Below are 21013 nucleotides of genomic sequence, written 5' to 3'. Positions count from 1 at the left end.
GCTACAAAACGGACTTTTCCCAAAAGAAAAAGGAAAAATTTTACTCACCCCAATACCCAAAGACACTAAAAAAAACGCAAGTGAAATAACTAACTACAGACCAGTAGCATCTATACCACTAATAACTAAAATAACCGAAGGAATGGTAACCAAACAACTCACAGACTATCTCTGCAAGTTCTCAATACTGCACGACGCCCAATCAGGTTTTCGAGCAAATCACAGCACGGAAACAGTATTAATCACCCTAATGACCAAATTTAAACAAATGATTGCAACCGGCACCAACATACTCCTCCTACAATTTGACATGTCAAGTGCCTTTGATATGGTTGACCATGAAATCCTATTACACATACTTGAATATTTCGGCATCGGAGACAATGTCCTAAGCTAGTTCAAAGGGTTCCTAACCTTACGCTCATATCAGGTCACATCAAATTCAACTACGTCTGCCGCATGGACACCTGAATGTGGAGTACCACAAGGATCCCCCCTCTCACCAACTATTTTCAATCTAATGATGATCCCCTTGGCAAAACTTCTATCAAACCATAACCTTAACCCATACATATACGCTGATGATGTAACAATATATATTCCTTTCAAGCAAGACATTAAAGAAATCTCCAACGAAATCAACCAAAGTCTACACATCATGAACGCATGGGCAGATGCATTTCGACTGAAACTAAACGCAGAAAAAACTCAATGCCTCATACTTACCTCCCAATACAACACGAAAAAATTTATCGCCATTAACACACCTAAACTAAATCTGCCAATCTCAGAAACTTTAAAAATCCTTGGAGTCACTATCGATCGCCACCTAACACTTGAGACACACGCGAACAACACAACCAAAAAGATGTTCTACTCAATGTGGAAGCTAAAAAGAATAAGACTGTTCTTTCCAAGATCTGTCTTCCGCAGCCTAGTGCAATCACTAGTGCTCAGCCATCTAGACTACTGCAACTCACTATACGCAGGCTGCAAAGAGCAAATATTGAGGAAACTGCAAACAGCCCAGAATACAGCTGCCAGACTCATCTTTGGAAAACCAAAATATGAAAGCGCAAAACCACTACGTGAGAAACTACACTGGCTCCCACTCAAGGAACGTATAACTTTTAAAGTATGCACATTAGTTCACAAAATCATTCATGGTGAAGCACCTGCATACATGTCTGATTTAATAGACCTACCACCCAGAAATGCTAAAAGATCATCCCGAACACCCCTCAATCTCCACTTCCCTACGTGCAAAGGAATAAAATACAAAGCACTGCACTCATCAACCTTCTCTTATATGAGCACGCAATTCTGGAATATACTACCACGCAACCTGAAAACGACCTATGAATTAACTGACTTCCGCAAACTATTGAAGACTCATCTCTTTGATAAGACTTATCGCAAGGATCAAAACACATAAAGTCTATACAAATTAACAGAAATGCGTCAATACACTCTCTTCTAAACTCTCTTCCCCCTTAATCTCACCACACTTAAAACTCTATCTATAGTTAATATTGTTAACATAATTGTCTCTTATTATTGTCCAATCGCCCTATCATTTTCCCATTGTTATACTCCACTGTTCTCTTTCCTTATTGATACTTTGAATTTGCCTTACCACAACCCTTCACAATGTATTCCATAACTGAATTGTAACAAAATGTATTTCCATTATGCACTATGTATTGTAAGCCACACTGAGCCCGCAAATAGGTGGGAAAATGTGGGATACAAATGCAACTAACTAAATAAATAAATATATAAGCGGCGCCTAGATTTAAGTGCAGTATATAGAATACGCTTAGTCAATATCCTAGAACATAATACAATGTGCATCCATTTATACCAACGAAAATATGGCATAAATCCCGGCACGTAGATTTAAGCGCAGAGGGCCATATTCTATAACAATGCGTGTAAATTTTGGAACGTCCATTTCCCTGCCCATAATCATGCCCCTTTTTGCCTGTGCACATTAAAATTTAGGCGCAGTGCATTAGAGAACACACTTATGGAGTTATGCGAGTAAATTCTAATTATTGCCAATTAGTGCTCATTATTGCTTGTTAACTGTTGCTAACGCTGATTGGCTTGTCAAGCCAATTAAGTTACACACATTGTTATAGAATACGTTTGGATTTCAGCGCAGAATGCTAGGCACACTATATAAAATCCAGGGGATAGTTCCAACTGAAAATGAGAGGCAATTTCCAAAGATAATTTCTGTGCATTTCTGTTCAACATATGAAACCACTTACAGCCTCTGGCTTCATATGTTCCTTCTTGTATTTTGAGATCCTCTCAACTTAATTTCCTAGTTGTTCTGTCCTATCGACAAATTAATTGGAGTGAGTCAATTCTGCTTTCCTGTCCTGTTTTATGATCTCCCATTCTATAGCCGCTTCAAGCTCAGATTCTTACTCCAAATTTAAAACTGCTTTGAACACGTATTACTGCTCACTGGCATTCCTGGAGACTAAGTCTTGCTGTTATGATTGGCTTAGGGTTTAGGCAGATTTTCGAACCATAGTACCAAATGAATGATCAATTACAAACTTTAATGTAATTAGTAGATGTGCTTTTAATTAGTGCATCATTTTTACATCTCGTATTTCACAGTTTTCTCATGTCTTTTGGTTTATATTGTTTCCTAAACATCCCCTCCTATTGGTGTCTCCTCCATAAGTTTGTTTGTATTCTAGCACTAATGTACCATTTTAACTTTTTATTATATCAACCACTCTGCTACAGTGAATGAAGGGTGGTATTATAAATGTCTTGGATAATTTTTTTTTGTTTTATTATGTATGAAAATTCGTAAACTGCCTAGCATCATGGATAGTGTGGTATACAAACTGTGAAATAAATAAATAAAATAAAAAGTATGAAAAAAATTGCATGTGAGCTCCAAGGTTACAAAACTGACTAACAGATGCCCCCCCACCCCCAATTCTTTTAATATGACATGCACATATGTGCAAAACTGTGCACATATGCTAGATAATATTAGCATTTACATGCCCAGCTTAAGTACTTAATTAATCCTTAATTGGCACTAAGGGGCAATATGACCTTAAGTGGTATTATTGACACTAATTTGCTTAATTTTGCATTCATGTGCATAACTGTGGTAAGTTACTATTCTATAAAGTAAGTGCCTAAATTCTACAGCACACAGCTGCAAAGAAAGTGTTCACTTTGGCAGGGCATGGATCATGGGCATGCCTAACAGTTATATATGTGGGTTATAGAATAGTGTTAGTTGCACGCTCAAGTGCCAACATTTAGTGCTGTGCACTTACGCCTGATATAGACCATGTGTAAGTGGTCACTCCTAAATGTTGCTACATAAAAGCCAACCTGGAGTGGAGGAGTGGCCTAGTGGTTAGGGTGGTGGACTTTGATCCTGGGGAACTGAGTTCGATTCCCACTTCAGGCACAGGCAGCTCCTTGTGACTCTGGGCAAGTCACTTACCCCTCCATTTCCCCATGTAAGCTGAATTGAGCCTGCCATGAGTAGGAAAGCGCGGGATACAAATGTAACAAAAAAAAAAAACTTACACAGGTATTCTGTAATGGAATCTGGTCACACAAATGCCATTATAAAATACCACTTAGCGCCCAATATTTTGTGTGCATTGTTGCGCCTAAATGTTGGCGACCTATACAGAATTTTCCCCAAGGTGTGCAGCACGCCAATCCAGATGTGATAGACTATCCATTCACTCCATGACTTGCATTACAGGCTTGGGGTGAAGAGCCAGATTTTCACCTGCTTCATGAAATAGAGGTAATCTTGAGTTAAGTATAGTCTATGTGGAAGTGCATTTCAGAGTATAGTGGCTACTCCTGCGAGGGCTGGTGGGTGTTCCTTAACAAGGGTACAGATAGTGTGCTCCTTGACACAGGCCCCAAAGGTATAACACACACACACACTCTCTCTCTCTCTCTCTATAATGCTGTCATAACATCACAGCTAGACTACTGTAATGCTCGGTATATTGCTCAAACCAAAGAGTTTGCACCAGCTCCAACTAATTCAGAATGCTGCAACATGACTGATAGAGGGATACAAGTGGTGTGACCACATCTCACCCTTTCTTCAAAAACTGCACTGGCTACCAGTACCGTACAAGGCCAAATTTAAGACTGTCTGATTTAAAAGGTACTCTGAGGGCTAGTTGGTATTCTATACGAGGCCACTTGCGTGCACACATGACTAGAATACTGCCATCTAAACAACTTATTCCCACTTAAAACTAGGTGGCTCCTTACTGAATTACTCCCATACTGCTGTGATCCTGTGGTATCCTTCTTTTTAAAAGATTGTATTTATTTCCCAGTGTTTCTAATCTATATAGTGGAGGGCATCTTGCAAACTAGAATGGAATTACCTCTCACTATTGTCAGGTGACACTCATATATTCACAGAACAAAATTTATCCAAGCCAAATATAAAGTTTATTTACCTCTCAATTTTGTTAGCCAAAAAGGTGGTACTGCAATTTTGACTGTCCTCTGAAGATTCCCCTTTTTCTGTGTGAAAAGTAAAAATGCATGAAATGGCCAGCTTTGAGCTTCACACTTACCAGGCATACACAAAGTCATGACTGGTTGATTTATAAACAGTTATGGAATAGATTTCATAACAGGTTTCCACATGACCCCTAAAGGGCAGGCATAAAGAACAATGCCATGGGCACTACCACTACAACTGGTTGATATACCATGACAAAACCATCAGTCAATGAACTTTATTGTTACAAGGAAGGGATTCTGTTCTGAACTGAGATTAATTTGAGTGTTGATAAGAGAAACATGAGTTGATTTAACATGAGAAATACATATGGGAGAAAAAGGGTAACAGGGGTCAGGGGGCCATTCTTTTATTTGTAGCTGAATAGAATGGTACTTTGTTCTATTTTACTATTTCATAAAAAGAAGAGGAATCTGTTCTGATAGTGTAATGAAAGTTTTACTTTGACATAAGAACATAAAAATAGCCATACTGGGTCAGACCAATGGTCCATCTAGCTCAATATCCTGCTTCTAACAGTGGCCAATCCAGGTCACAAGTACCCGGCAGAAACCCAAACAGTAGCAACAATTCATGCTACCAATCCCAGAGCAAGCTATGGCTTCCCTCATGTCCATCTCAATAACTAACTATGGACGTTTCTTCCAGGAACTTATGCAACTTTTAAACCTAGATACGCTAACGCTACCACATCCTCCAGCAACAAGTTCCAGAGCTTAACTATTTTTTGAGTGAAAAAAAGATTTCCTCCTATGTGTTTTAAAATTATTTCCATGTAATTTCATTGAGTGTCCCCTGGTCTTTATACTTTTTGAAAAAAAAGTCTATTCACGTTTATCCATTCTACAACACTCAGAATTTTGTAGACTTCTATCATATCCCACCTCAGTTGTCTCTTTTTCCGAGCTGAAGAGCTCTAACCTCTTTTGCATTTCCTCATATGGGAGGAGTTCCATTCCCTTATAATTTTGGTCGCGCTTCTTTTCTAATTCTGCTACATCTTTTTTGAGATACAGTGATGCTACATCTTTTTTGAGATACAATGACCAGAATTGAACGCAATACTCTAGGTGAGGTTGCACCATGCAGCGATACTGAGGCACTATAATATTCTTGGTCTTATTTTGCATCCTTTTCCTAATAATTCCTAGCATCCTGTCTGCTTTTTTTAGCCACCACCACACACTGGGCAGATTTCAGTGTATTGTCTACAATGACACTTAGAACGTTTATGCTAAATAGCACTAGTCTAAGTACAGATCCCTGTGACATTTCACTATTCACCCTCCTCCATTAAGAAAAATGGCCATTTAAACATACCCTCTATTTTCTGTCCAATAACCAATTCCTAATCCACAGAAGGACATTACCTCCTATTCCATGACACTTTAATTTTTTCAGAAGTCTCTCATAAGGAACTTTGTCAAAAGCTTTCTGAAAATCTAGATATACTATATCAACCGGCTCACCTTTATCTATGTTTGTTCATGCCTTCAAGGAAATGAAGCAAATTGGTGAGACATGACTTCCCTTGGCTGAACCCATGCTGACTCTGTCCCATTAAACAATCTTTGTTTATGTGTTCCAGAACTTTATTCTATATAACAGTTTCCACTATTTTGCCTGGTACTGAAGTCAGGCTTACTGGTCTGCAATTTCCCAGATCACCCCTGGAACCCTTTTAAAAAATCTGCATTACATTGTTCACCCTCCAATCTTCAGGTTCTATGGAAGATTTTAACAACAGGCTACAGATCACTAACAGAAGATCAGCAATTTCATGTTTGAGTTCTTTCAGTACCCTGGGGTGCATGCCATCCAGTCCAGGTGATTTATCACTCTAACTTGTCAATTTGGCTCAGTGAAATCTCAGTGAATCTTTCAGGTTCACCGAAATTTCTTTCAGCTCATCTGCATCATCACCCTTGAAAACCATTTCTGGAACAGGTAGATCTCTTATATCTTCTTCCGTAAAGACCGAAGCAAAGAATTCATTGTCTCTCTGCTATGGCCTTGTCCTCCCTGAGTGCCCCTTTTGCTCCTTCATGATCTAATGGTCCCATGGATTCAATTACAGGCTTTCTGCTTCTGATGTACCCGAAAAAAGCAGTTACTAAAAGTTTTTTGTCTCTGCATCAAAGTTTTCATCATATTCTCTTTTAGCCTTCTTTATCAATGTTTTGCATCTAGATTGATAGTGCTTATATATTGCTTCTTATTTTCTTCATTCAGATCCTGTTTCCATTTTTGTAATGGTGTTCTTTTGGATCTAATAGCCTCTTTCACTTCACCTTTTAATCATACTGGCTGTCATTTGCTATCCTTTCCACTTTTGTTAATATATGGAATACATCTGGTCTGAGCTTCCACGATGGTATTTTTATATGTTACTATGTTAAACAACGTCCACACCTGATTTAAAGTCCTAACCTTTGTGGCTGATCCTTTTTGCTTCTTTTTCACCATATTCCTCATTTTATCATAGTTGCCCTTTCAAAAATTAAATGCTGCTACAGTAGATTTCCTTAGTGACTTCACTCCGGATTATCAATTCAAATGTGATCATATTAATATCACTGTTTCCCAGTAGATCCTTGTGGCTTGTTCAATAAATATACATTTTTTAAAAAGGCAAGTTTTCAGAAATCATTTTTTAAAAATCTTTCAATCTTTATTGAAGCTTTGCAACAGAATACAATCCTGAAAGGCTTATAACAGAATCACAATTATCTCAGTCAACCAGAGCAGCTCTGTGCAGAGTCTATTTCCTTTGACAGTTACCTTCCTCTGCACGCCACCTGTACCTCAATAAACAATACTTAGAATATACCTAAGAATTCTTTTAATATAGTTTGAAATTGGAAAGTAGGCAAACTACATTGGTACAAACTATGTTTCTGAATTGTGGTTCTAAATAGAGCCCAAAGAAAAAAGAAGAGAAGATGGAAAGGAATCTTGTATCTAACCAACAAACAATCATCAAGATACACCTTCAATGCTCTAGAATAAACATTGTCAGTATCATTCATCTTTCTTGAGCTAAGTTTGGCTATTATAGAGAACCTCACATGGAACCTCATTCCAACCTGATCATGTCTCCTGGGCCCATTTCAATTTGAAGGCTTTTAATCAACGTTTCGAAGAGGCAAAACTTGTTTTTTTATTTCATCACAAATTTGCCTTCATAGCAGATAGAAGAAGCCCCCCACCAGCTCCCTCTAGGTTCTCACAAATGCTATTTTAGAATGGGTACTAAAATTATCTTTTCTTCTTGGAAGGGAACATCAAGTAATATACCTAACAAACATATCTTTCAGTCTAGGGGTTATTTAACCCCTGTCCAGGATATGATTTGATCTCAGACCACTTTCCAATACAACCTGCTAACTTTACAATCCCACCATCACATATGTTCATATATACCTATTTTCCCACATGATGGGTTCCAAGCTCCATTACTGGTTTATGCCTTTCTTTGGGCAGGATGCCAGCATTTCCATCTGACTAGCATATATTGTATCTGTTGATAGTTGGTGACAATCAAGCACGAGTAGGCATATTTATAGATCTGGGACCAAGTTTCTGACTCTAAAGTTATCCCTATTCGGCTTATCATGTGTTGGTAGCAGATTTGAAAGAATCCTGTATAATCTGGATAGTAGTTTTTTACTGGATTGTTGATTAAACAATATAATTTCCATTATCAGTAAGCTTCTTACTAAGGGCCCTGTTTACTAAGCTGCGGTGTAGGCTTGCTAGTGTTTTTAGCACGTGCTAACACTATAGACACCCATATATTCCTGTGGGTGTCTAGCATTAGCGCGTGCTAAAAACACTAGTGCACCTTAGCAAACAGGGCCTGAAATTAGTTTAGGCATCTTTCCTATTATAAAAATCTCAGAGTAGAAAATAATGTTAAAAAGGTATCCTTCGTCCCGTCCAATCCTGCAATTGTTGCAGTGATAGCAAAATATCTTGCAAGGGCATGTCTTTACACTTACAGGCTTATTTTTGAAAGAGAAGGGCGCCCATCTTTCGACACAAATCTGGAGATGGGCGTCCTTCTCACAGGGTCGCCCAAATCGGCATAACTGAAGCCGATTTTGGGCGTCCTCAACTGCTTTCCGTCGCGGGGATGACCAAAGTTCACAGGGGCGTGTCAGAAGCATAGCGAAGGCGGGACTGGGGCGTGCCTAACACATGGGCATCCTCGACCGATAATGGAAAAATGAAGGGCGTCCCTGACGAGCACTTGGGCGACTTTACTTGGTCCATTTTTTCTTACGACCAAGCCTCAAAAAGGTGCGCGAACTGACCAGATGACTACCGGAGGGAATCGGGGATGACCTCCCCTTACTCCCCCAGTGGTCACTAACCCCCCCCCCCCCCCCCACCCTAAAAAAAACTTTTTAAATATTTTTTGCCAGCCTCTGTGCCAGCCTCAAATGTCATACCCAGCTCCATGACAGCAGTATGCAGGTCCCTGGAGCAGTTTTAGTGGGTGCAGTGCACTTCAGACAGGCAGACCCAGGCCCATCCACCCCCTACCTGTTACACTTGTGGTGGTAAATGTGAGACCTTCAAAACCCACCAGAAACCCACTGTACCCACAAGTAGGTGCCCCCTTCACCCCTTAGGGCTATGGTAGTGTTGTACAGTTGTGGGTAGTGGATTTTGCGGGGTCTGGGGGGCTCAGCACCCAAGGTAAGGGAGCTATGCACCTGGGAGCAATTTCTGAAGTCCACTGAAGTGCCCCCTAGGGTGCTCGGTTGGTGTCCTGGCATGTCAGGGGGACCAGTGCACTACGAATCCTGGTTCCTCCCACAACCAAATGGCTTGGATTTGGTCGTTTCTGAGATGGGGTCCTCAGTTTCCATTATCGGCGAAAATCGGGGACGACCATCTCTAAGGTCAACCTAAATTTTGCGATTTGGGCGTCCCCAACCGTATTATCAAAACGAAAGATGGCCGCCCATCTTGTTTTGATAATATGGGTTTCCCTGCGAGGACGTCCTCAGGAAAACTTGGGCGCCCCTTTCGATTATGCCCCTCTTAGTCATCCCCATAGCTTCTAATGCAAAGCGCAGAGGTTTCAGGTAATCTGTAGAAAGGGGCATATGATCTCTCAGAAAACTAAATGGATGTACATTTCTGCTAATGCCTAAATGACCTTGTAATACCTCCCAATGTAGTTGGGGGAGGGGAGGGGAGGGGAGAGGGAAGGGCAGAAAGGAATGAGCTTTATTTTCTTTATTCTTTTCATCTGTCCAGTTATCAAAGATGTGGGAGTGAGAAATGACTTTTCTATTTGGATCCAGTGTTTCTCCTCCATCTGGTCATAGTGGTCTTTCAGAGCTTTAAAGATACTGCCCTGTAGTATCTTCTCAAAGTAGGAAAGCCCATCCTCTTTAGATACATGAGTCTTGCTGTAATAATTTTTGATCTTTTCCTCCCCCGTATGAAAGTTATCCCATTTTTTAAATTTAGTCTTGGGAATACCAATCAGTAAGTGTGTAAAGAGAAAGCGGAATCTTGGAAGAATCATCATGTTTAATACTGCAATTCTGCCTCCTCATGTAAGTGATAGGTGCCACCAGTCATTTAGGGCTGTTTCTATGATTTGCACTAGGGAGTTATAATTTAGCTTAAAAAGGTCTTGCACGCCACCTGAAATTTTAACCACCAAGTATCAGAAGCCGTGTGTGCTAATTTAGAATGGGAAACCTTGAAGTCCCTCTGCACAAGTAACAAGGTTTCATCCACATAAAGTAAAACCTGTGTTCAGATTGCTTGGTCACTATCAGTTCTATTAACCTGTTTTGCCATATACTCCTTGCCAGGGGTTCAATGACTAAGGTGAAGAGCAGTGGACACAGGAAATGCCTCAGACAAAATCCCATTCACCATAATTTGACTAGAAGGGGCCGCATACAATAAACCCACATCCTGAAATTCCTTCCCAATCCAGTTTTTTCCAAGACCCAAAACAAGAAATCCCACTCCACCCTATTGAAGGCTTTCTCAGCGTCTATGGCAATGTACATCACCCTTACTTTTTCCCATTGAATGAATTCTATTATATTCACTGCTCTTCTAACATTATCCCCTAGTACCCTTCCCTTAACAAATCTGGTCTGATCCAAATGCACAATTTTAGGTAAAAGAGATTTCCTATCGTGCTGCCTAGATCTTCACAAAGATCTTCAAATCCATATTAAGAAATGCAATGGGCTTATAGCTAGCACAGTTGGCCATTTCCTTTCCTGACTTGGGAAGTGCCACCACCTGCACTTTGTACATACTGTTGGTTATCAATAGAAATCAAACAAAATAAAACATGGAAAAGAAAATAAGATGATACCTTTTTTATTGGACATAACTTAATACATTTCTTGATTAGCTTTCGAAGGTTGCCCTTCTTCCTCAGATCGGAAATAAGCAAATGTGCTAGCTGACAGTGTATATAAGTGAAAACATTCAAGCATTACTATGACAGTCTAACAGGGTGGGAGGAGGGGGGTGGGTAGGAAGTATGCATGGGGACATCAAAGCATATCATTGATATTCTAACAGGATGGGTGTGGATAGGTGAGGGGAGGGGAGGGTGATCAACAGAGACATACAGCTTTATGGTTTATAATGGGCTAGGAACCCCAGATCCTTGTTAAGTTCTTTCTGTTGGGTGTTAAAATATTCAATCATTCTGACTTCAAAGGTCTTACGTTCTTGTATGGTTTTAAAGTTACCTTTCAGGATTCTCACTGTGAAGTCACTGGTACAGTGTCCTGGTCCTGTAAAATGTTGACCAACAGACGTGGGAACCCTGCTGGCACCAGTATTGTTCATATGATGTCTATGTAAATTGAATCTTGTCTTAAGCATCTGGCCTGTTTCTCCAATATAGCATCCTTCGTTACATTTTTTACACTGAATGATATATACCACATTGGAAGATGAACATTTTACAGGACCAGGACACTGTACCAGTGACTTCACAGTGAGAATCCTCAAAGGTAACTTTAAAACCATACAAGAACGTAAGACCTTTGAAGTCAGAATGATTGAATATTTTAACACCCAACAGAAAGAACTTAACAAGGATCTGGGGTTCCTAGCCCATTATAAACCATAAAGCTTTATGTCTCTGTTGATCACCCTCCCCTCACCTATCCATACCCATCCTGTTAGAATATCAATGATATGCTTTGATGTCCCCATGCATACTTCCTACCCACCCCCATCCTCCCACCCTGTCAGACTGTCATAGTAATGCTTGAATGTTTTCTCTTATATACACTGTCAGCTAGCACATTTGCTTATTTCCGATCTGAGGAAGAAGGGCAACCTTCGAAAGCTAATCAAGAAATGTATTAAGTTATGTCCAATAAAAAAGGTATCATCTTATTTTCTTTTCCATGTTTTATTTTGTTTGATTTCTATTGATAACCTTAAGAGTGGACTAACACGGCTACCACACTCCTCTACATACTGTTGGTATGATGTTCTCCCTCTAAGATTCCATTAAATAGGCGAGCAAGAAAGGGGGCAACATGGTCTCCTATTCCCTTGTAAAGGTCTGTGGGGAATCCATTGTCCCTCACCACTTTTCCTGCTTATAGGCCTTTTATGGCTTCCAACACAGCAGGAAGCTCCACTCCATCCAAGTATTTGTCAATATCCTGGATGGAAGAAGTCCCCTCCGTCTTATAAAGGGTTTCATAAAACTGCTGAATTTCACAGGGATGTCTTTACTGGTTACAGCTATGTCCTTGGGAAGAACCTGCAATGTCTTCAACCTCCTCAACATATTCCTCCTGACAATCCTGCAACCCATTCATCCTAACAGTGACTTCACACAGAGTACCTTTCCCTTTAGTCAGCTGTTCATTATCCAGAAGTATCTGGTGAATTGGGTCTACATAAACAGCTGTCAAAAGAACCTTACTTTCTAACCCTCTGATATTCACTTGGTGGTAGGATGTCCGCAGCTAATGCTAAACCCAGTTATTCAATGCCGGGCTGTTTTCAGCGACCACCATTGAATATCCAGTTTCATTTTTGACTGTGGCAACTTAACCAGTTAAGCCAACATTCACCGCTAACCGGTTAAGTGCTTAGTGATTAAAGATAGACCTGCTAATTTTGTGGCCTACTAACTGTAAAACACAGCCATTTTAGTACCAAGTATCTGCACCTAACTGGCAATGTGTGTGATATAGCCAGTTAGCTGTTAACCACTCATATTCAGCAGGACATAATAAGCTATTTAACCAAATCTGCTAGATCCCTCGATGAAGCCCAGGTGAAACAGAAACTTGTCGGGGTCCAGAGAATGTTTGAACCTTGCAGATAAGTGTTTGTCCGTTCACTAATATTATACCAGAGCACCATTCCTTATGCAACATTGCAGTTAAAAACAAAAATAGCTAAAAATTTATGTGTTAAGTACACGATTTGAATGTGGTGAAATTACTGCACCTGCACGTTAGAAAAAAGGAGGTTGGGGATTTTTGTCGATGATTATATTAGTCACATAAGCCAATAAATAATATGTCCAGTTGATGAGTGAGAATACAGGACACAGGCAGAGTGACGTTATGAGACTTTTCCCTTAACACCCAAGGTGCAGTTTATTACAAATCACGCAGCAGAACAGATCAACTGTTTTGTGAAGTTGATCACTTATTTGAAAGTCCAAGCCATCTTTTCTTTTGAAGAAAAACATTGTCCAGTTCAGCACACTATCAGCCGTCAAGTTCATACAAAGTTAATTATGTTCAGTGGAAAATAAATCTGCTGGCTGCCTGCTATGTAAATATTCCATCCCTGTTTCATTATTGCTATCAAGTACTACATATTATGGGCATTTGCTTATCCACACCCTACATGCGCACGTTATTGCTTTTTACACTCAAAGGTGAATCCTAAGGCTGGCTGAACCATTAGGTATAAGCCATGTTGTTTCTGAATTTACTTATTTTGGACTGCTTTGGGTCCTACTGACCTGTATATCTGCTGTCTAGAATTTTGGAAGATGGAAATGAGGAAAAAAATTGTTTTGGATATACTCTGTAGAAGTTGTTATTTACTTTTGCAATGTGTGTATGGATGCCTGTGTGCATGTGATAATGTTTGAATAACTGTCTATACTTATGGCTATGATTTCTGAACATGCAGCATCATTATAGGAGACTCTTTTAAATGCCCAGTTGAGTATATATGCTAATCTCAACTTAGTTAAATGTTTCAGATATATCCATCTACTTGCTCCCATGTTGTTACTGAATTCTATTATTCTGTCTCATTGTATTCTCAAATGTAAGCCATATTGAACCCAAGTTAGTTTGGGATATTGTGGGATATAAATGTCAAAAAATAAAATCCTTTAAGGCACTGCCTATCTAGCTGGATGGTGATGGCACAAGGAAAGCAAGTTAGTTTTCACTGGACCAAACAATTCCTTATGTACAGCCACAAAATAACCTTTTAGGGTTGTTACTGTTCACAATGAGCTCCTTTTATTAGCAACCAGACATAAAAGATAGGAGTTTTCAGTTTTGGCACGGTATAAGTCAGCACAAGAACAAAATATATGAAAGCCAATGGACTGCATTAGGAGCTTATAGCCCATTTAGTTATGTTTAAACAAATGAGAGATCTGCATGAAACAAAATATTTATTTTTATTATTTTGACTTATAAAACCACTTCTCCCTGAAACATGCTCAAAACAGAATAATCCATTGTCTATCTAAAATGTAAACTTCTACAAAACAGATGATGTGAAGATGTGATTCCATATGCACCAATGAAAGGAGAGTTTAATTTTATTTCCATTTAATTACAATATATTCCATTTTTATAACAACAGGCTTCCCAAGGCAGATTACAACAGTTAAAATAAACCTGTCAGGAAACAGGATATCCTCACTTAAATTTGCTGTATTCTATAGAACAGTGTAGAAAAATGAATGCAAAATGCAAAGTTTATTACTGCTGTTTCTACCAGCTACAATAATTTTAAAGCTATTTTAGTGATAATCAATTGAATTCTATGATATACATCTAGATATGGGAAGCTTTCAAATAAATAATAAAGCTGTCAAATAAGTTTTTACAAAAATCTTTTACCCTCCGCCTTTTAAGGCACTATCTATTCATCTGGAACAGCTTTAGACTACAGAGTTGCATGGGGACAGAAATCTAACCCGTCCCCACCTGCCCCGCTGGAATCTTACCCGTCCCCACAAAAATTCAACCTGTTCCCACAAGAATTTAATGGTACCTAAAAAAAATTCCAGTTGGCTCTCTGTTTCTCTTTGGGTTTGAGCCACAGCACTGCAGGCAAGGAAGGAATGGAAGTTCGAACTTGGAACACTCTGGGGAGAACATGTAAAACTTGTCATTTCGCTTGCACTGTGTGCTGAGAGGTTGCCACATGAATGTACCAGTAGGTCAGATGACCTCTGATGCTCATACCTGTTCACAGCTCAGGCCTGCACATCAACCTGGGAGCAGACAGGATTAATGGAAGACTTTCTGCATCTGTGCTGTTAAAGCAAGGAGGAGGAGGTGGCACTCAAAGAACTTGGTACTTGGTAGATGAGAGACTGTAGCAGATGCAGCTTACACTTCCACGGGAACCCTGCAGGTACTGCTTCCACAAAGAGTCTGCACTGGAAGTGGGGAGGATTGGAAAGCTATGGAGGGCTAAAATGTGAAAAACTATCCAGACATTTTAGCCATCCTTCTGGCTTTGAGACATTTACTTTATAATCTGTAGAAGCGTGAAAAAAATTCAGAGATTTGGTACCAGTAATACTATTCTCCTGATTCCTGAGCCCATTTGACAGGGCCCCCCCCTACATTTTTGGGCCCTAGGCATATATCTGGTTTTCCTATATCCTGGTCAGGCTCTGTGTCCAGTTATAGAATTGCCCCCCTAGATGAGCTTGATTTTATGCAAGAAGTCAAAAAAAGGGCATATTTTAAACCTATTTTATAAACGCAAAATATATACCTAAGATTTACCCCAATATTGTACAAATTTACATCTGCTCCAAAGTATAAATGTCTGAATGTTCTCCACATACAAATGTGTATTTTATAAAGTACATACATGCATAACAATTCCATCTCCACTCTACCCAAATCATATCTCTGGGAACACCTAGACATTTATCATGCAGAATACACATATATGCATTTACATGTGTATGCAATTTTATAAAAACCCTTCTCTGCGTGTACAACAGGCTTCACACAATAAAAAGCCTTTATAAATTTACCCTCTATAAGGTCATATAATTATAAATATGCGGGTCAATATTCAGCCGGCAATGGTCAGCATTTTTTTTAAACGATAACTGTTGCTGGCTAAATTACCCGCAGATATTTAATGCTGGGCTATGTCTGACCAGCAGCACTAAAAATCTAGGCCTAACTCTCCCCTGGGTGACTGCCGGGGTTTATATGGGTCCTGATCTTCAGCCGAGGTCTGCATAACACAGCTATGTCGGCCCTGACTGAATATCGGCCGGCACTTGCATAAATATATATTTTCTTTTTTTAAAAGGAAGATCTATCACTCCCCTCGTACCAATCCCCTCTCCCACCCCCCAAAGAAAACTGAAAGCTGTCCCAGCCCTCCTTACCTCTGTAGGCCCCCCAGCCTACCTGGATATGTCCCTGGTGGTCTAGGAGAATATAAGCCAAAGAAAAAAAACCACACAAAGTGTGGAGGTGCACTTGATCCCCACGAGACAAGGAGGGAACAGAGAAGGGGTGGGGAAGATAGGCTCTATTCAAACAATGGGGGAGGCATATAATTTAATTAAACAATGATATTTATTGCAAATGGTTGACTCAACAAAGCCTGTTTTCGGATGTGCAACCACTTTTGTGACTCGCTGCACCGCTATTTGCTCGCTGAAGAGAAGGAATTGTGTATTCCTCAGTGCTTCATCTTCTAGTGTGTTAACCACCCAAACACTGAATATACCTTTGGAAGACTCCTGAAGAAGGTGCTACAGCGTCGAAACACGGCTGTGTTGAGTCAACCATTTGCAATAAATATCATTGTTTAATTAAATTAAACGTCTCCCCCATTGTTTGAATAGAGCCTATCTTCCCCACCCCTTCTCTGTTCCAGTCTAGGAGAATATGCAGGAGTGTGCCCAGCGCTGTCTATTCTTGAAAATGGCTGCTGTGACCTGTAGTGGCAGCCATTTTCAAGAGGAGACAACACTTTCCTGATTCCCCAATTACCAGGGACATCTCCATGTAGGCAAGAGGGAGACTGGGGCAACCTTCACGGACTGGGGGGGGGGGGGGGGCGGCGCAAGATCTGAGGTAAGTTTAACCGGAGACCGTCCGATATTCAGACTGGTGCCCAGTTAAGCTTGGTGCATAAAGTTAGGATGGCCTTTTTTCTATCTGCTAACTGGCTAGGGCAATGTGCCGCCCAATCTCCATTTAGCAGCAATGTTCAGTGGCACTGTCCAGTTAAGTGCCACTGAATATTGCTGGCTAGCCTTGAGCAAAAGATTTAAACAGCCAGCATCTGCTGGCTGTTTAAATCATTTTAAATATTGGCCCATTACAAACTACCTACACAGTTTTGTTTAGCATTATGCTTTTGACAAGATTCCACAGAAACTCTACAGCTTGCATACTGTGAGCCTTAAATCAGAACTGCCACAAAAGCCATCTCCAAGTTAAAAAACAATAAAATGTTTCAAAGCAGAAAATCTTTACAGTTTCTCTCCAATCTCGTTGTTAGTTCTTAGCTGTTCTCCACCTCCTTCCTAGGGCCTATAAGAGAGCAGTTTACATATGCACAGAGCTTCTTTTTATATCTAGTGGAGATGCTGAATGCTGAGGTAGGAAACAAACAAGCCTCCTCATGCATGCTAACCTTCCAAAATATGTACAAAGCAGTTTTTTTTTTCATTTTCAACATTACATTCCTTATAAGAGGAGTGTAACACTATGCTACATCAGCAAATAGTCTAGATTAAACTTTTATTTATGTTAGTTGCCATATTTACAATCTGCCTACATCTATGTAGAGTACAATAAAATGTACACAACTGTAAAACCAAATAAAACAAAGATTTCAATGTGCTGTGGTTTCCACGCATACAAAGATAATTCTTACAGGGACAAAATAGATTATAGCAATGTTATGTTTTGCCTTCCCTGCTTAGACCAACTTCAAGGGGCTGCAAGAGAAGTAGCCAAAACTGAATGAACTGAGTGAACCTTTGGTCTTGTTTCAACTTAACGTTTGTTATATTACTGCATAAGAATTATTACAAGACTAATTCAGTGCATACTATTTAAAAATTTCCTATTCCTTGACTTGGCTAAGGTTTTACATATAACTAAGACAAGTTTTCCAGGTAAAGAGATGTGAGAGTATTCCCATTTACCACTCTGAGGAAAGAGGCAAACTCTGCCCAGGGCTGTATAGAAAAATTATTGGCCAAGGTTAGTGATCTAGGAAACTGCTCCAAAGAAATAGTTTAAGACCTGTGGGAGTTCCTGGGGGTCTTGAATCAAGACCTATGGAATTTTTTTCTCAGACGTTGAGCTGTCCAGCAATCTGATAGAAGAGAAGACATATGTGCCTTGAGTCGGAAGGGTATGGTACCTCTCCACATTTCGTTTTACTGAAACTCCTGAAGTACAGGCATAAAGAACTGTTGCTTCAGAGAGCTTGAAAGACCTTGAAATCAGTTTAGTGAAGTGAATGGATGCTTCTATTCTCAAAAGGTGCCACAGACTATGATATACCTAGCAAATCTGCAAATTGAAAGAGAGAGAGGTTTGTGATATTCTCTTCCAGTAAGGCACAAACATTTCTGGCTTTACATTTTCCTGAGCACCTGGAGTGGAGGAGTAGCCTAGTGGTTAGTGCAGTGGACTTTGATCCTGGGGAACTGAGTTTGATTCCCACTGCAGCTCCTTGTGACTCTGGGCAAGTCACATAACCCTCCACTGCCCTAGGTACAAATATATACCTGTATAAACAATGTAAACCACTTTGAATGCAGTTGCAAAAAAAAAAAAAAAACCAACCACATACAGAAAGGTGGTATATCAAGTCTCATTCCTTTTCCCTTTCCCTCTAGCATTGTCTAGAGACATGATAAAATTATGTTTTTTCAGAACTTTAGTTCTGACGTTGATAAGCTTTGACAGCAGTTTAGTGAAGTGAATGGATGCTTCTACTCTCATAAGGTGCCACAGACTATGGTATATCTAGCAAATCTGTAAATTGAAAGAGAGAGAGAGAGAGAGAGAGAGAGAGAGAGAGAGAGAGGTTTCTGATATTCTCTTCCAGTAAAGCACAAAAATTTCTGGCTTTACATTTTCCTGAGGACCTCCCATTTGCTGGGATCAAGTGTCACAGATAGCTTGAAGCACTGGCAGATGTGAATGCAGAAGACACTTGAAATGGAACATTTACAGAATGGGGTTGTCTGCTGCAGATGGACTAGTTAAAAATAAGCTTAATGCCAACACTCAAGTTTGGTAAATGTAATAGATACTTACGTTGTTTGTCTTTCTATTTAAATACATGGCATTATACGGCCAGTAAACTGAGCTACAATGGGGTATGGGAGGAAGAAAGAGTCTGTGGGAGGCTGTGATCGTTCTCTGTTCTTGGGGAAAGAACACTCTTGGGGAACTGCTGAGGTGTTTGCTGGTAGGAAGGAGGTATATGGCGTATGGTCTAGATAACTGGTTAGGATGGAAGGTAGTGAACACCATGGGTTTGGACTGGCTGTATCCTCTATGACTGGGCCAGCTTCTCCAATTTATCTTGTTACTCATGAGTTATGTCTTTCTTTGAAGTTATGGAAGAAATGGTTGGTGTGTTGTTAAAGGTAAAATGGCACTGTCCAGATTATGTGGTGCTGTGAGAACAGATATGGAGAAGAATCCCTTTTTCTTGATGAGCTTGTAATGTAAGTCAGAGTGTGGGTATTTGGGAGGGAGGGCAGATGTGGAAAAGTGAGTGGGACTTGTAGGGAGTGATTGTGAGGGGGAGTTGGGTAAGAGGGGATAATAGAGTAGGAGCTGGACAAAAGAGCTTGCTTTAAGCTGAAATATGCTGATGGGATCAAGTAATATTTTGCTTGCAAACACTTGCAAAGAACGTCTTGGGTGCTCCTGCTTATGCCAGTTCCAGTTGTAAAATGGCCACTGGGACCTCCCACGGCAGTCTTGTGAGACTACTGCTGGAAGTCCCGGAAGCCATTTTGAAGGAGCAGTGGCACTGGGCAGGAACGAGTGGGCATCGTTCCTGCCCCTGAAGAGACCACAAGGAGGGCCTATGGGTGGCTGGGAGAGGGGAGACTGCAGCAGCAGAAGTTATCATGGGAGGGAATCCGAAAATGAAATCAAAATTCAATAAGCCTCTAACAGGAAGGAGAGAGTTCACAGATGTGGCAAGACAAGGAAAAATATATATTTTCAAGCATTTCTAAATATTTATTTTGTGAAGACAGACATAATTTGTATTCTTATTTTAATCACGTGGGGTCCTTTTACAAAGCTGCATTAAGTGCTAGCACATGCTTACTGCAGCTTAAAATGGCTTACCGTAAGTCATGCTCAGGATTCCTGTGGTAAGCTCCTAATCCACATGCGCTACCTGTGCACTAAAATTTTTTATTTTTTTTTTTGCATAGAAGGGGAGTGTCTGAGGGTGGGCATTTCTGCACTAATCAGTTAGCACAACTATATTACTGCGCATTGATTAGCGCAGGATTACCTCATGAGACTGTACCAGCTACAAAATAGGTATTGGTAATTTTTTTTTTAATGTCTACTTGTTAATGGCGACGTTACTGCTTGGCCATTAACGCAAAAAAATGAAAATCGACTGTTTTACTGCTGTGGTAAAAATGGCCTTAGCCAAGTAAGGGGTGCGCTAAGGCCACTTTATACTGCAGCTTATTAAAAGAACCCCTTAAAGACTTTTTTGTATATACAACCAAATTCTGGACTACATCTTACTTCATTTAGGTTACAGAGAGGACTGCTTGGAAAACAATAGAGCCAGAACCCATGTAAAGCATTCTCCTATGTAGAGGCTTGAAGCCTGTCTTGCCCCAACCTTTGGGATTCAGAAGATAAATTTTCACAACTGTAGCTCCTGGAAAAGTGCCCAGGGGATGACTTCACTACTTACTGACAAAATGTTGGCATATGCAATATTCAAAACATAGAAAAAAAAATACTAACCTTGTTTCTTTTAACCCTTCTTTCTGAATAACCTCCAAGATCTGCTTGGCAGTCATTGGCGAATTGGGATGTTTTTCTAATGCCTACAAAAAAGGGGTGCAAAAACAAGAAAAAAAAGGCAAATTATTAATAGCAACAACCATGATATAATGGGGGTTATTTAAGAAATACCTCTACATGTAAACAGCAGCATTTACACATG

The 21013-nt window shown here is 40.0% G+C and overlaps 1 protein-coding gene across 1 annotated transcript in view; it reads right to left on the bottom strand.

The window, feature by feature from the left end:
* Positions 1-21013, bottom strand: part of ASXL3 (ASXL transcriptional regulator 3) — a 372418-nt gene that overhangs the window by 280254 nt on the left and 71151 nt on the right. Inside the window, 1 exon segment of the mRNA XM_030213960.1 lies at positions 20812-20894. Coding sequence (XP_030069820.1) covers positions 20812-20894 — 83 coding nt within the window.

The sequence above is a fragment of the Microcaecilia unicolor genome, chromosome 1 (genome assembly GCF_901765095.1).
Source record: "Microcaecilia unicolor chromosome 1, aMicUni1.1, whole genome shotgun sequence".
NCBI classification, from domain to species: Eukaryota; Metazoa; Chordata; class Amphibia; order Gymnophiona; family Siphonopidae; genus Microcaecilia; species Microcaecilia unicolor.
This window is presented reverse-complemented; position numbering and strand designations above follow the sequence as displayed.